Consider the following 13911-nt stretch of genomic DNA (forward strand, 5'->3'; position numbering starts at 1 on the left):
GAGAAAATGAAGAAATAGCCCTGTAATTTTCTTGTTTCGCTTTTTTGTCACGCTGGACAAAAAACAAATCTGTATTTAATTAATACAGATTTAAAATCCTAAACAGGAGTTTCCCCTTTTATTAGGGGAAAAAAGCTGTTCAAGTCAACCTGGCCCTAGAATCTATAAATACGATTAAGAATTTGATCATGTGTGTAAAAAAAAAAAAAAAAAAAAAGGCAGTAGATAAATTAACCAGCTCATTTTCACCTGCAAGCCTTTCTTAGTATAGGAAAGGCTTGCACGAGTTGCACCAAAAAACAAGTCGACAGAAATCAAACACATTTTAGAATACCTTGTTTCGTTGCATTTAATGGCAATAAAATACTTATTTATTCATCGTTTTAGAAGCCTTACAGAAATTTCACATCTAGGCAGCAAATGTAAACTTAAATGACACAATAAATAAACCTGATGGTAACTGTGACCTGCTTTACAATACAGTTTGACAATAGTGCAAAAAAACAAAATAAACAGAAGTTCAGTGTTCTTATTTGACAAGTGCTACTTCTTAAAGGAAAAAGGCTGGAAATGATTATTTTCTAACTTTCAGTGGGAACACCATCACACACATGTCCAGTAGCATTCTGGGTAACCTTCCTTACAATGTCCCACAAATTCAGTGCAAGCTTTCTGGGGTTTTTTAAAAAGCATTTCTTAGATGTTTGTATGCTAACTATTGTACAATTTGATCAAGTTCAGAGATGATGAATTGAACAATTATCCTCTGGTCATACCGTGACTTTTTCACCAAAGATGTGTTTCCCTGATCTCAGCGATCACCTGACTGGCCCTCTGTAATGCCTGTAGGATAAAAATGTACTAATTAATAATAAAAGTCAAAATAGGAAGAACTAGATTCCTACACTGGAGGGGCGGCGCATGTTACCTGCAGCATGTCGGCAGCCTCCTTGCGCCGCTGGGCCATGTCTTCAGACTCCGTCAGCAAGTCGTTGAGGAGGCCTGACTTGTACAGCTGTCCGACGAGTTCGCTCTGCAGGCTGTCCTTCACGTGGTTCACCAGGAAGTGCATCACCGCCTTTGGCACACTGCGGAAGGGGGGCAAAGTAAACGGATGGAGATCCTCAACCAACATGACGTCATCGGTGTCACCCTTAAAAAATCCTATAACAGTAGAAAGCTTTGTTTTTTTTATGCTTCACTTTTGAGTATAAAAAGTTAAGCAATTCCTGTTTGACATGTCAAAAGGCTCCATTTTGTACACCACTTTTCAAAATCAGAAGGCCAGGAGAGCATGCCATTGAAATAAACTTCTAGAAGCACACTGTGGATTTTTATCAGGGTATAAAGGTTTAGCAGGAGACCCCTGGGCCCACCTGTCCTGGATGTTCTTTCGGACGATGAGGAAATACGACTTGATGAGGCGCTCGATGACCTCGCAGTCCCTCTGCTCCCGTGACGACAGCTTCCTGGCAACCGGGACGGGCTGGGGAAGCAAACCAAAAGGTCCAGACAATGAAAGGAGTTCATTTATAAAAAGTTGAAAGAAATCCAACAATGCACTTTGCAGGGTGAGGTTTGGTTACCACGTCAAGCAAGTTAACAACTCCTTTCAGTGGACTTCCTGGTCCGGAGCCGGCCGTTTCCTCCCCCTTCTTCAGCATCCCTCTCCAGTTCCCGGTGCCGTCCTGCTCACCTTGAGGCCCTGCAGCCGCTCCCTAACACACACACACACACAAACCAAGGGTTAAAAGCAAAATAGTTAGGATAACAAGGATTCACAAAAATTGTTTCTGGTGGAACAAGCAGATAAACAAGTTGGCCTGCATCTAATTTATTTGTCTCTGATTTAATCCTACATATCATATTGGTTTGTGGTTGGTGCAGTGGCAGGTTCATGATGTGGGACGCTTTGTTGCAGGTTTGAATTTATGCATTAAAACACTCTCAAGAATGAACCAAAGATTAAATGGTGTGAAGCAAAGCAGCACCACAGCCACGACGTGGGGATCTACTGCACAAACGCTTGAGATAAAAGTACAGAGATCAAAAAGTCTTTAAGTGAAATGAAACTGGGCAATCCAGCACTGGAAGTCAAAACTACTAAAAGGTGTGAAGCAGGGCAATAGCAAAGTCATGCTGTGGGGGAACCTGGCTGCTTTAAATGGGGATCAAATTTACTGCTGAGAGATTATAAAAAGGAATCCAAGCAGCTTTCTGACATTTGTAAGCAAAGCTAAAATAACAGCTGGGAGCCACATAAACCCGACTCGAAATGGGTTTTAAAGAAAAGCAAACGAAACCCAACGTTTGTCCTTCAACTGTAGAAGTCTGGCGTTTGAAGTTAAAAAGTTTCATCAGTACCACAGGTTCCTGATCCGAGAGACATGTAGGTTGAAATCCAGAAGGAACAGTGGGGTAAAATTTGCATTTGATGCACAGTCGACTTTTCAAGTTTTCCCTTTTACAAAGAATGGGGAAGTCTGTAATTTTCATTAGAGATGCACCAATCTGATATTGATATCTGTGATGCACATGCCAGTGACGTACTGGTGCAGTTATTAGTGAAATTTGTAATAAAGTCTGCATGTAAACAAAAGAAACGTTTTTCCGATCGTGTATCCGATCGGCATCGGCCGATACGAAACGTCAGATATCAAAATCAGATCTGTGCGTCCCTATTAGAAAAAACAAAACTGTTCAAATTCACCAATAAAACCCGAAACGGGATCTGAACCTCGCAAGATCTTCCTAAGATCAAAGAAGCATTGAAAAGTGTTGAGTTGGAGAAACAGGGAAGAGAGGGAGATTATTATTTTTGGAGGGATTCCTGTGGGACGAGCTTTGGTTGAAGAAAAACGCGCACACAGCTGTTAGAGCAAGTTCCATCAGTCTGAGGGACAGCAACACATCAGAGGACAAAGATCACAGTGCATGCCAGCAGCTCATGCACATCCATCCATCTAAGCATCCATCCATCCATCCATCCATCCGTCCGTCCGTCCGTGCAGCACCATCAGACCCACAGCCGGCTGGGCGCGGAGCCAGCAGGCTGCAGTTTGTGCCCACCTTGGCACTGTCCACGTCTGTTCCGGACGCAGAGGGCTCGCCAGAAACCGCAGCTGGGCCTGCCGGGCCTTTGCCAACAGACTAGCAGGAATATGAGGGCAGAAATGTGGAAGAGGAGAGGAGGGGGAGGGAGGAAAAAAAAAAAAAAAGGCTCTGAGAAGACAGAAGAAAAAAAAAAAAAAAAAAAAGGCGAGGCTGGCAGTGGAAAGTTGAGAAGACTCTCAGAGAATGAGCCTGGAGATTTAGGATTAGATTCCTGGACGGAAACTATCCGGAGCAGTTTGCGTTTGCCGGTCGTCTCGCTGTGAGCAGACGCTGCAGATTCCAACTCCAATATTAGAGCAAATGAGACTGAGACTTCAGAAACCCGACTCAAACGTTTACCTTATCCCTCGGTACTGCGGCGGGCAGCTCTCTCATCCTGTTTCTCCTCTGCTCCTAGAAATTAAAATAATAAAAATAAATAAATGAAACGGTAAAAATAAATTTCCGGTCAGATGAAATTAGTGAAGCGGGCGCGCACCTCTATGTTGTTATTCATGACTCCGCAGGCGTCGGCAAAGTCTGGGTGCTTGGTGTTGATGTAGGCCAGCTCGATTGCAACCAAGTTGTGAACCTGCAACGAGGAGAATAACTCGTCCTAAACTCTGCGGCCAATCAGACGCAGGCGTGCGGCTAGACGTTTGTACCATCTCGTTGGTGATGGGGAGTCTCTTCCTCAGGAGGGAGGTGACCACTTCAACGATGGCTTCATGAAGCTTTGGGAATCTCTGCAGCTCCTGACAGATAAAACGGTGTGACCATGAACGTGTGTGTGTCTGGAGAAGATGAGGACACAGAATGAGTGTTTTTTTTCTACCTGGGTGCTGTAGTTGCTGCAGTGCTGGATGATCCGCTGCATCTCCTCGTGAACCAGCTCCACGCAGCGCAGGCTGGGCTCCTCCAAACGCTTCACCTGCTTCTTCACCAGCAGCTCGAAGGAAACCTCAGGCACGAACAGGGACGGCCGCGGGCCCTGGTGGAGGGGACGGCTTTATTATCAGGGCTACGACTAATAAGTCAACTACTCTGAAGATTAATTAAATAAACATTTTTTTTAAAAAGTGGCGCATTCTGTAGATTTTTCATTCAACCACTTCAGTCTTTTTTATGCAGTATAAAAATGCAAATAAACAACTAATTAATTTTATTGTCTAAAATGCAAACAGCATAGGATTCCTTTAGCTTTACTTATCGACAGTGTGGAGCTGATCTGTTGATTTTTAAAAACTTTTTTTTTTATTAAGCGATTAATAATTGGAAAGGAAAAATGGCAGGAATAAAAAGAATTTAAGAAGTGGCAGCAGAAACTGCCACTTGAGTTTTGATTAGAATATATTTATAGACAAAGGAGTTGTTTTTTTAAAGACAGTTTTTGCTTAATTACAGCTCTGCAAACTGCATGTTTCAGAGTCTGTATACTCCAGTTGATGATTAATCGATTACTAATTGAGGTGATTACTCCAATAATCGATGGCGATTCGTGCTTTCGGCCCCGTTTATTATTATTATTTGTTATTTCCTGTTTGAACGGAAGGACGTGAACGCACCGTCGCGTTCCTGATGGCCGTCAGGATGTCGATGGTGCTGAGTCCTCCGAGGGGATCCACGGACTCCAGCGTCCGGCCGAACGTCTCGTGGAATATGTAGCAGATCCGGGCCCCGCCGCACCTGAAACGCAGCGGCCGGAGATGGAGACGGTCGTCATGTCAACGCTGCGGCATCCGACTCACAACTTCCAGCATGTTAAAAGATGAAAAATCTGTCCACAACTCAACTCCATGAGCTAGATGTCATCTGTTTGCTCTGCAGTCCGTTTTGCTACTGGTGCCTTGTAAACTGGCCATCACACAGATTAATAAATTGGTACAAATTCATTTATAAAACTATAGATATCACTCACTCAGCATTTCCAACAGTACTTGCACTTTTCGCTGTAATAAGTTCATCACTCTGATGGTCCCAGACGGACATCATTAGACCAATCCTCATTTCATTTTGCTGCTAGCAATGATGGAAACAACTTGCAAAAAACCCCAAACACTAAAGCTCAAATACGTTCAATATTGACATTTATCAACTTAATAAAAATCATAGTACCTTACGTAGGCCTGTCACTATAATCAATAAATCAATTAAAACAAACTCAATAATTTCCATTAACATGATTTATTGTTTCTCTTTTTTCCCCTCTCTTTCTACCAAAAACTGGATGATAACAGTCTTCAGTTTGGTGTTTTGGTCTCAACAATTTTGCTTACAAAGCCTTCAAAATTCATTTTATTTGTTGTCTTATTCATTTACTTTGGATATTTAAAATCTCTTCCAGTTGTAGTGTTAAATATTCATCAGAATTTAAAGCTGACTGATCTTTGAGAATGTGTTCTTTATTTTGCCATTACCATTATATTACTTTAAAAAATGGCCTCAAAACAACAACATTACTCGTTTGTCATAGTAACTTCTGGAACAAAAATGATCGACCAGAAAAATGTGTAATGGTGACAGGCCTAAACGTAGCTATTTTTAAAAACTGCTCACTCATGTGTATTCAGTTGTTGTTGTTTTTTCTCCATTTCATGACATTCTTCAGTTTTCAGCTGTGTGACATTTTAACGTTTTCTGAACAGGTCATTGTTCAAAATAAGAATTTGTTCTCAGTCATCTTATCTTGTCTTAAAGGTTAAATAAATACATTAAATCAGAAACCGAGAGCGGCTGATCCGCTCCTCTTTCCTCACCGGCTCAACAGCGCCACCGTGTGGCGGAGCCGCTACTTACAGCTCTGCCGTCTCGATGTACTTGGCCGTGCCCTCGATGGTGTTGCAGTACTCCGTGGCGAACTTGGTGATAAGCTGCAGCAAGGTGGCGCTCTGGTCTTCCACGGGCTCGCCGTAGCTGCTGAGCAGGGACTGGTACTGGGCCGCCAGGACGTTGATCCGCGTCTTCAGCTCCGGGAGGCAGTCTCGGATGTGATGCATCAGTAGCCTGACATTAGCAGAGGAAAGGGCAGAGCGCTTGGCTTTAAATGACAGACATTAGCAATTCTCCGGGAAGACGCCTGCTGCTCCAGGAGGAGCGACGCGGCTTTACATCATGTCCTCTGATAACAGGGACGGTAAATATGGGAGCGCAAGCACAAATACAAAATATGAGAGCTGAATGTCAGAGAGTTGTTTTACAAGTTCTTTGGTCTATAAAAAGTAAATAAATAAAAAAAGGAGAGCCACATAATACGAACAAAACAACAAACATCATTCAGCAGGACTCCTGCCTGGGTGTAATTTGTTGTTGTGGGGGATGTGAGAGGCTGCTGCACGCTTGAAGAAATTGAAAAAATTGAGCTGAAATTATGAGAATTTATTTTCACTGAGGTGACTCAGAGCTGCCTGCAGCACCATCAGCTGCTTCAGAGCTAGAAACGTCATAGGAGGTGCAGATAATAAGTCAATATTTTGTATATCAGAAATGAAGAAAAAAAACTGCATTGTTGTTTTGTAATTGATGTTTAGCTTGGAAAAAAAATACTTAATTTATGTAAACATATTTTTTTTACCTCGGTCAGAGACACAAAGGAGCAGTTACAAAGTCAGACTTCCATCACCTTAGAATATTTCCTAGATTATAGAACTAATGTCTTAAAAAAAAAAAAAAATCAAAGTTTTAAAATAGCAAAAATATCTGCAGTTTAAGCTCTTTTTTTTTTAAATGTCTTTGGTTTGATGAAATGTGTGTTTATTTCGTCGTTATATTTGAAGAATAGCAGTAAAGGCACAGTGGGCAAAAGGTTAACAGACATAAAGCACGGCAGTGGGAGCAGCTTGATGTGGGAATTCAAATTCTGATCTTTTTACTGCTATGAACTTTTAAAAACGGACTTTTATCATTTCATGCACTGCATTATTGCTGAACCATTTCCCCCAGAGGTGAGCTCGCCTGTTAAGGGTCCGGGCCAGGTATTTGGTTCCGTTTCTGTTGGCCAGCGACGGGTATTTCTTCTGCAGGAAGGCGTACTCGTCGCGGATGGCGTCGGCCACAGACTTCTTATTGTTGATGTCCAGCTGACTCCTGAGGGTTCAGACCAGAAACATTTACTTTAATGATAAAACCATAAACAGTTACTATTATTTAGTTGGCATTCAACTCTTAATATATAATTAACATTAAAGCCATATTTAGTTGCCGCAGTGATAAAAGGTTGGAGTTGTTTTGATTGTACATTAAACACGTCACTTCTGATATGCATCATCTGAAGCTGAAGTTAAATAATGAATATGATAATCATCATACACAATTTTTCATTTAGTCACGTTTTTTAAACCTCAGTTGTGTTTGACTCAAGTTAGTAAAATTACACAAACAAATATTATTTTTTATCAAATCGGGATTTTATGAGAAAAAAAGAAAACTTATAAATTTCTCTTTTTTTGCCCTAATGCCTACCCATAACTACGAGGCATCATGGCCACTTTCATGTTTGATAATAAAATGCTGCTCACACCTGTTCACAACTCCAATGATCCCCAGCTTAACAGGAATGACTCTGCCCATCAGCACGTCCATAGCGTCCGTACCGGCGTCCATCAGGTCCAACTTGGTCACCACGGCCAGCGTCCTCCTGCCTGAAGATTCACATCCATTCAAAACGAAAGCTCGGCGAAGATCGCTGCCATTTAAAGATCAGGTTTTGCTTTCGTACCGTCTGGATCCACCTCCCGGGCCACCTTAAGGGCTTCCGAGGTGGCCATGTCCGTGTTGGCCGCCGTGACCGCCAGGATGATGCAGTTGGGGTTGGAGATGTGCTTAAGGATCAGATCTCTTATCTGGATCTCGATGTCTTTGGGCTGATCACCCACAGGCACCTGGAGAGGAGCGGGTCCAGAAGGTAGAGGAGCTGGTGTCAGATTTCTTCACAGAGCACTCGAAAGGCTCGTCCTGCGGGAGACGGAAACGGGATGGGTTACCTTGGTGATTCCTGGCAGATCCACCAGTGTGAGGTTGACGACGTGAGGGGAGAAGATCTTCAGGTGAATGGGATCGTCGCTGATTCCCTGCAGAGGAACAGGAAGTTAGCTCAGCGCGTCGTCCGTCACAGAATCAGAAGCAGCGAGATACGTTTAGATTCTCCTGCAGGCTGCGATCAGATGAGGAGTATATTGCTGTTCGCCAGGCAGCAGATACCACTCTCTAGAAGATCTTTGTTTTTCTCTCCAGCAGTATATTTATAACTTAATAATTTGAGTCTGCACTTGAATAATGGATTTCCAAAAGACAGCCAGCTCCTGACAACATCCCAAACAGTCGTATCATTGAGATGCCTGAGATTAATCAGCTCTAAAATAACTAAATAAACGTCAGAATCAACTTTAGACACAAAACTCCAGACAGCGACTCAAGAATGATACATAAGCAAGCAGTGGTTAATTCGGATGGGGACTTTTACTTCTTTTAATCAGTTAATTTAATCATTACTGACAAATAATATTTTTACCGGGCAAAATGCGACACAGAAAGCAAAGTATTCAGTATTTTAACAACCCAGTGACTTTTACACAGCAGCACTTTGGTGCAGCCAAGGCGGCTTTTAGAGACTTTGTTAAAAATAGTAAATGATCCACATCCTGTTATTATTGCGGCGGACAAAGTACATTTTTCAACCGAGCCCAAAACTGTTTAAAACCGTTCTTTCTTCTGTTAAGGCTAGAGAGCTACACCCTGTCCAACAATATTAATAACAAACATCTACTAAGCAGTTGAAAATATGTAAAAAAAATAAATAAATCAATAGAATTAAGGATTTAAAATTTTATAATTTAAAATAAAAACAATTCTTTGGCCTATGAGTACTCTTAAATAGATGCTTTTTGCCTATGTGATTAAAAAAAATGAACACCATAGGTTAGTTTGTAAAAAATAAATAAATAAATCAAATTAATGCCCTTTAAAATACTGTGGGAAATGTAAACAGAAAATAATATTTAAAAACAGTGGAAACATAAATAATAAATAAGACAAGAAATTTATATTTAACAAAACTAATTATACGGCTTGTTAGCTGTTTGTTTGCTAAAAGGTGCCGTCACCCCCGTCGTCGTTATTTCAATCTTTCGTACCTCTGCATTTTTTCTTTTTTTTTTGTTGCCATGTTCCCGACCCTTGCCGGTTATAAAATACTGTTGTTTTATTTATTATTATTAGCACAGTCCTAGCTTGCTACGTCAATGCCCTATTTTGTTGGAGCTAGGAGGAACTCTAACTCTATTTCAAAATGTAAGAGCTGGCGATCAGAAATTAGCGTCTCAGGTATAAATCCAGTAAAGACGAGAGTCTGCGTCCATGACGTACGAAGGGTCACAGTTAAACCTTTGCAGAGTTTGGACTGACTTTACAGGAGTTATAACGTCTACCTGCGGAGAAACACTCACTGTTATAGTTTTAATCCTGAAACTTAAAGCATCTTTTTTTTCCCCCCCTGACTCACAAAAAATAATGACTAAACAACTGATTCAAAAATCACTAATTTTGTTGCCCCAAATGGCAATATTCATGCTGACGACATAGAGAAGAAGTTACTCTCTCACTTAATAAATACAGATGGACACAACAAACAATTCACAAGAGACTGAGGGTTTGGTGTATTTAAGTTTTGATGAATGAGGCTTCGTGGTAGAATAGTACAAGATCACAAAGCCAAGGATTTATTAAACCCAAACAAAAGGCTAAAACATTTTGCTTTTCATTTTGTTTTTCCAATCGCAGTAACTTTTTGGCCGTCAGGAAACACACAAACACACCACCTCGCTCGTAGCTCTCCATCTCACCTTGTTATTCCCCGACACTCGCTCCGTTTCGTTTTCAATTTCCTGTCGGATTTCATCAAAATCTGAGTAGATCTGCAAAATGAAAAGAAAAAGAGGAGGAAAGCTTCACAACAAGTCATGACCAAGATAACCACACTGTTCAGGATTATGTGGAGGAATACCTTATTTTTAGTGTGTAGAAACTTCCCCCACTCCTCCACATCTGTGAGACACAGTGAGAAATTGAGTCATAAACATATATTTTTTTAAAAAAACAAAACAGTAACAACTTATTAAAGCTAGAAAGAAACTGCTGTGTACAAGAGGCAAATCAAACACAACTAATGCAAGGATCAGCATCTGGCCACAGGTAATGTTGTGGTTTATCTAAGCAGCTAAGAATATGGGAGAGGAGGAGGAATCATGGCCGAGCTACAAGACGCTAAATTCAGCTATTAAAAATACAGACACCTGGAACGCTGTAACTCTGAGGCGCTCTGCTTTGCTTCTGCATGTGGTTCGGAAAAGAGTGACAGACAGAGAGAAAACTGATTGCTTTACTCCAATCATGTGGGAAACTATCTAAAGGTAAAGATAATTTAAAAAAAAGTCCACCCTATTTAATTCTACAGGATCAGGATTCCACATTTATTGTGTATCCTTACTGTATTTGTTGGATTTAATGGAAAAAGTAGCAGTAAAGTGCATCCTGATATATAAATCTCTATAAAATTCAAAATGGTGTGTTTATTCATGTTCATTACTGCATTGGATATTTTTTTCTATTGACCGAACACCACATATGTCAAGGAAAGAAGTGAATTTCTTGCAGGCACCCACCTCCGTCCTCATTTTTCCGGCGGTCTCCAGGATCTACGTGGACCAGCTGAAGGATGAGGGGCCGCCTGGTTACAATGCCAGTCCCACGGGGCAGCAGGTCCCTGCCCACCAGGCTCTCCAGCACAGAGCTCTTTCCACTGCTCTGGAGGCACGAAGACAATATAAACACAGCCTGATATGGAAACATATTCAGCCAGCTGGGGTGTTTGCACTCAGGAACCGACCTGCTTTTAGACAACTGGGGCTAATTTAAGAATGTGGGCTGATAACATTCACCAGTGTGCAGATTTTATCATGTGCATCAGCTCCAGTAAAAACTGTTTCGTCATAACTATTTGGTCAAATCTCACTTATTTCAAGGATATAATAAAGTGCAATTAAATCAAACACTGTAATATTAGTGCTTCCGCTTCATTCGTGCATGTTTGAAGCAAGGTTATAGGACTAGCATGACAGCTGCTATCACCAAAATGCTCACAGGCGCAGCTTTTTACCTGAGTCCCCACCACTGCAATCTGCGGCAGCTGGATGATATCGGCCCCCACGGTGTTGAACACATCCTGCAGCTTGTTTATCACGGGGATAAGAGCCTCCATGTTTGCTGGTCAACGGGTTTTAAAGAGGCTCTATGTCGAGATGGAGCCAAAGTCATTCAATGTCCCCCCGGAACCACCATTGCGACAACGGAGACCGCGTGGAGCTGGGAGTTGCAGTTTCTTCCACCGGGAGCAGCTGAAAGGAAAAAGACTACAAGTCAGACGCTCAGGACGGAAACAGCTCGCTGTCACGCGCATGCGTATTGGTGGACGGCTAGCTTCGTTAGCTAGCTGGTTTGGATCATTTAACTTTGACGCACCGACCTGCTTTTAGCTACAAAGTTTATGTAACAGGAGCAGAACTTTGATAAGTTTATTTACGTCGTCATGTTGCAGTTTTTGGTGAGTTATTCTTCCACGTCGACGCCTGACAGCCGTAGTTTTGCCAAGTCCGGAGTAGCTTAAATGCTAACTGTTAGCGCTACATGCTGATAAAATATCTGTTAAAAGTTAATCATGAGAAAATACCTGAGAGATTCTGTCTTTATAGGATTGAATGAGTTTGTTACAATTTTTTGGCACATCAAAATATGTATGCTACTAGCAATATTTATGCCATATTTAGATTAGATAAACAATTTAATCTGAAAGTAAATTAACTAAGATGGCAGCAAGTTAGGTATGTATTGTAAAAGATTAAGAGCAAAAAACATTGAAAATGTGAAAAATTGACACCCCATTAATACAACTTAATTTTCGTTTGAAGATAAATTATGATTTGTGAATAAGGTCTAGTTGAGTGGATATATTGTCAGTTTATTAATCAGTTGGTAATTTTGTCAACGCTGGGTGAATGTCCTTGATCTAAAGAAAAGAAAGCTACAATTACAAGACAGTTTGCTCTGTAACAAAGTGTTTCTGTGTAAAAACAGTTTTCTGTCATACCTTTTATTTTTCTGCTGTACACAGTAAAGTGAGCAGAGACCCTCCAAAAAGATGTGGGATGAATAACAGCTCTACTTCTTTGTTTGCAGGCTGGCTTCACTTTGGGGAATGTAGTGGGAATGTACCTTGCTCAAAATTATGAAGTAAGTTTTGTTTATTTGTTTCATTAAAAGTGTAATATTTCTAGACTTTATTCCCTATCCCACATGTGTCAAACTCAAGGCCCGAGGGCCAAATCTGGCCCGCCATAGCTTTTTACGTGGGCCTTTATTTAATTATAAGAATTCAGTAATATTTTTAACGGGTTTATAAATACATTCTGGCACAAGCAGCTCTTTAAGAGTTTGACACCCCTGCCCTATAAATGTGAAACCCTGCTCATACTGAAAGAAAAAGGACAAATGCTGTTTCTCTTATTTGCCAATTGCTATTTCTATTTAAATGTTCTGTTGCCAATATTAACCTAGATTCTGACCCGGTTAGGTACCCAACATAGCCAAGAAAATTGAAGCTTTTAAAAAGGACGTGGAGGCCAAGAAGAAGCCCCCTGAGTGAGCAAAGCTGGACTGTGCTTCAAGGAAGAGGAGACATCTTCTGCAGAGATTATTTATCCACAGGGTTATGTTGCCTCAAGGGGACGGGGGTGTGCATTCGCTACAGGATTATTTGACATGAGTAAAAGCATAAGCAGATCCAGGAGCAGTATTCGTTTCCCTTCTCTGTAATAAATCCTTGTTTCCATTGGAGTTTTCCTCCTTGGGTAAATTGCCTAGAAACTCGATTTAACAAATAATGCAGCTAACTGGTGGGATCACTTTAAAGTTTACTGGCACTGGTCGTCTGGTTTTTTTGTTTGTTTTTTTTTTATAATGCAGTGTGATGATAATGTTTAAAGTGCATTGAGATGTACAACATAATTAAACTACCTTCTGAATTTTTAGTAACAACTGCCAAACGTTTTGCTACACCTTCACAAACATTGTTCTCAATCCTCAAGCCTACAATAAAGTTACAGAAAATGACATTAATAACATTCTCATTCCTTTGAGCCTCAACTCTTACACTAAAAATGTTCTCTCAACAGATGGCGCTGTAACCCTTTTAATGTTTGGCAAATCTTATCTGTTCTTCTGTTTTGTTCCCTTCTTCTTTGGGAATTTGGCCACCCAAACCCTCTGTACTCCAGACAGTCTGGTGCATTGTGGGATATGTAGTAGAGGTTCTCCATGGCTGCAGAGCTGAGGATGTCCACCTCCATCTTGTTGCATTTGGAAGAAGATTTCTTTTTTTAGAGTTTTTGGACTCCTGGTTTTCTTGGCAGACTTGGAGCTGTGGGATCTCGGCTTGATAGGCTTACAGAAAGAAAATAAAAAGTAACTTTTCTTAATATGTGATTGATAGGTAGGCTTTTTAAAATAACTTTACCAATCATAGACTGGTACTTCACCATAGCAGAAGATATTTTACATTTCTGGAAGAGACATTACACATAAGATTCAGATGAATAAGAAAATAAGTTAAAAGTATAAAGGTAAAAAAAACCCCAAAATAATTCTTACCAGTGGTTGTCTTGGCACGGTTCCGAGTAGCAACCAAATGCGTCCTGGTGAGACGGTGATACTCCGTTTGTATATAGCCTGTTGTCCTGGAGACCGTGGACACTGGACTGAATAAAGCGACTG

General features: G+C 41.0%; 3 protein-coding genes across 5 annotated transcripts; 1 reads left to right on the forward strand and 2 right to left on the reverse strand.

Moving 5' to 3' along the window:
- Positions 1 to 331: 331 nt before the first annotated feature.
- Positions 332 to 11465, reverse strand: LOC116736594 (dynamin-1-like protein). Of its 3 annotated transcripts, XR_004342624.1 has the most exons (20): positions 11243 to 11465; positions 10749 to 10890; positions 10091 to 10131; positions 9930 to 10001; positions 8073 to 8159; positions 7808 to 7970; positions 7610 to 7730; positions 7045 to 7176; positions 5890 to 6096; positions 4659 to 4779; positions 3929 to 4084; positions 3759 to 3848; positions 3593 to 3685; positions 3454 to 3507; positions 3070 to 3150; positions 1587 to 1718; positions 1377 to 1486; positions 929 to 1088; positions 648 to 843; positions 332 to 613 (listed from the first exon to the last, which is right to left on the reverse strand). XR_004342624.1 is itself a non-coding variant. In XM_032589142.1 (19 exons), exons 1-19 carry the CDS (start codon positions 11342 to 11344, stop codon positions 787 to 789), a joined length of 2121 nt encoding a protein of 706 aa, XP_032445033.1. In that variant the 5' UTR covers positions 11345 to 11465; the 3' UTR covers positions 332 to 786. The 3 variants fall into 3 exon arrangements, 2 of the variants coding, with proteins under 2 accessions (XP_032445033.1, XP_032445034.1); XM_032589142.1 differs by having other exon boundaries at positions 332 to 843; XM_032589143.1 differs by lacking the exon at positions 3070 to 3150 and having other exon boundaries at positions 332 to 843; positions 11243 to 11464.
- Positions 11466 to 11517: 52 nt separating this feature from the next.
- stmp1 (short transmembrane mitochondrial protein 1) lies at positions 11518 to 13251 on the forward strand. Its single transcript, XM_032589145.1, has 3 exons — positions 11518 to 11686; positions 12319 to 12372; positions 12713 to 13251. Exons 1-3 carry the CDS (start codon positions 11672 to 11674, stop codon positions 12782 to 12784), a joined length of 141 nt encoding a protein of 46 aa, XP_032445036.1. The 5' UTR covers positions 11518 to 11671; the 3' UTR covers positions 12785 to 13251.
- Positions 13086 to 13880, reverse strand: smkr1 (small lysine rich protein 1). Its single transcript, XM_032589144.1, has 2 exons — positions 13789 to 13880; positions 13086 to 13581 (listed from the first exon to the last, which is right to left on the reverse strand). The coding sequence occupies exon 2, from the start codon at positions 13485 to 13487 to the stop codon at positions 13293 to 13295; it is 195 nt and encodes a 64-aa protein (XP_032445035.1). The 5' UTR covers positions 13488 to 13581; positions 13789 to 13880; the 3' UTR covers positions 13086 to 13292.
- Between the last annotated feature and the right edge of the window lie 31 nt (positions 13881 to 13911).

Source organism: Xiphophorus hellerii, chromosome 17 (assembly GCF_003331165.1).
Source record: "Xiphophorus hellerii strain 12219 chromosome 17, Xiphophorus_hellerii-4.1, whole genome shotgun sequence".
Taxonomy (NCBI): Eukaryota; Metazoa; Chordata; class Actinopteri; order Cyprinodontiformes; family Poeciliidae; genus Xiphophorus; species Xiphophorus hellerii.